This window comes from Penaeus monodon, chromosome 34 (genome assembly GCF_015228065.2).
Source record: "Penaeus monodon isolate SGIC_2016 chromosome 34, NSTDA_Pmon_1, whole genome shotgun sequence".
NCBI classification, from domain to species: Eukaryota; Metazoa; Arthropoda; class Malacostraca; order Decapoda; family Penaeidae; genus Penaeus; species Penaeus monodon.
Window position 1 is genome coordinate 5873866 of NC_051419.1, and position 582 is coordinate 5874447.

Below are 582 nucleotides of genomic sequence, written 5' to 3' on the forward strand. Positions count from 1 at the left end.
AATCATGAATGATTTAAGTGATTTAGGATTACTACAAGATGACGGATCATGGATAATTAGATAGATTAGGGATTAAGAGAAAAAAAATCGTGAATAATCTGGAGGCTTCGGGATAACGAGATGAGGAATCATAAATTATTAAAATGATTCGAAACTGCGAGGGAATGAACCTGAACGATTTGAATGATTTGAAATTACGAGATGAGGGTTGCTGAATGAGTTAAAGGATTCGGAATTGGGAGATAACGAATCGTGAATAATTAATAGGATTCCTTTGACAACCCTCCCCCTCCTTCCAAGACCGTGAGGAAAAACCTGCTAAACACAACAACAACAGACTAATTCTCAGAAATTTGATGAAGTTACAGTTTCATATAATTTCTAACATAACAGTAACACTATCACTCACAATTAACTGTTATGACGAATGTTTTATGGGCATTTCCGGCCTGGTTGATGGCACTGCAGGTGTAGTTCCCTGCGAGGTCAGGTGTGACGGCACTCATTAGCAGGTAACCGGGGGAAGGCCTGAGGATAGGTGTTCACACAGGTTAATGGCACTGTAGTTATGTAGAACGTGTT

At 39.3% G+C, this 582-nt stretch overlaps 1 protein-coding gene across 1 annotated transcript in view; it reads right to left on the bottom strand.

The window, feature by feature from the left end:
* LOC119594793 (hemicentin-1-like) overlaps positions 1-582 on the bottom strand; it is a gene marked incomplete at its 3' end in the record, with an annotated part of 75652 nt that overhangs the window by 6002 nt on the left and 69068 nt on the right. The window contains exon 27 of the mRNA XM_037943882.1: positions 410-528. Within this exon, the coding sequence (XP_037799810.1) occupies positions 410-528 (119 nt within the window). The remainder of the gene's footprint in view (positions 1-409; positions 529-582) is intronic.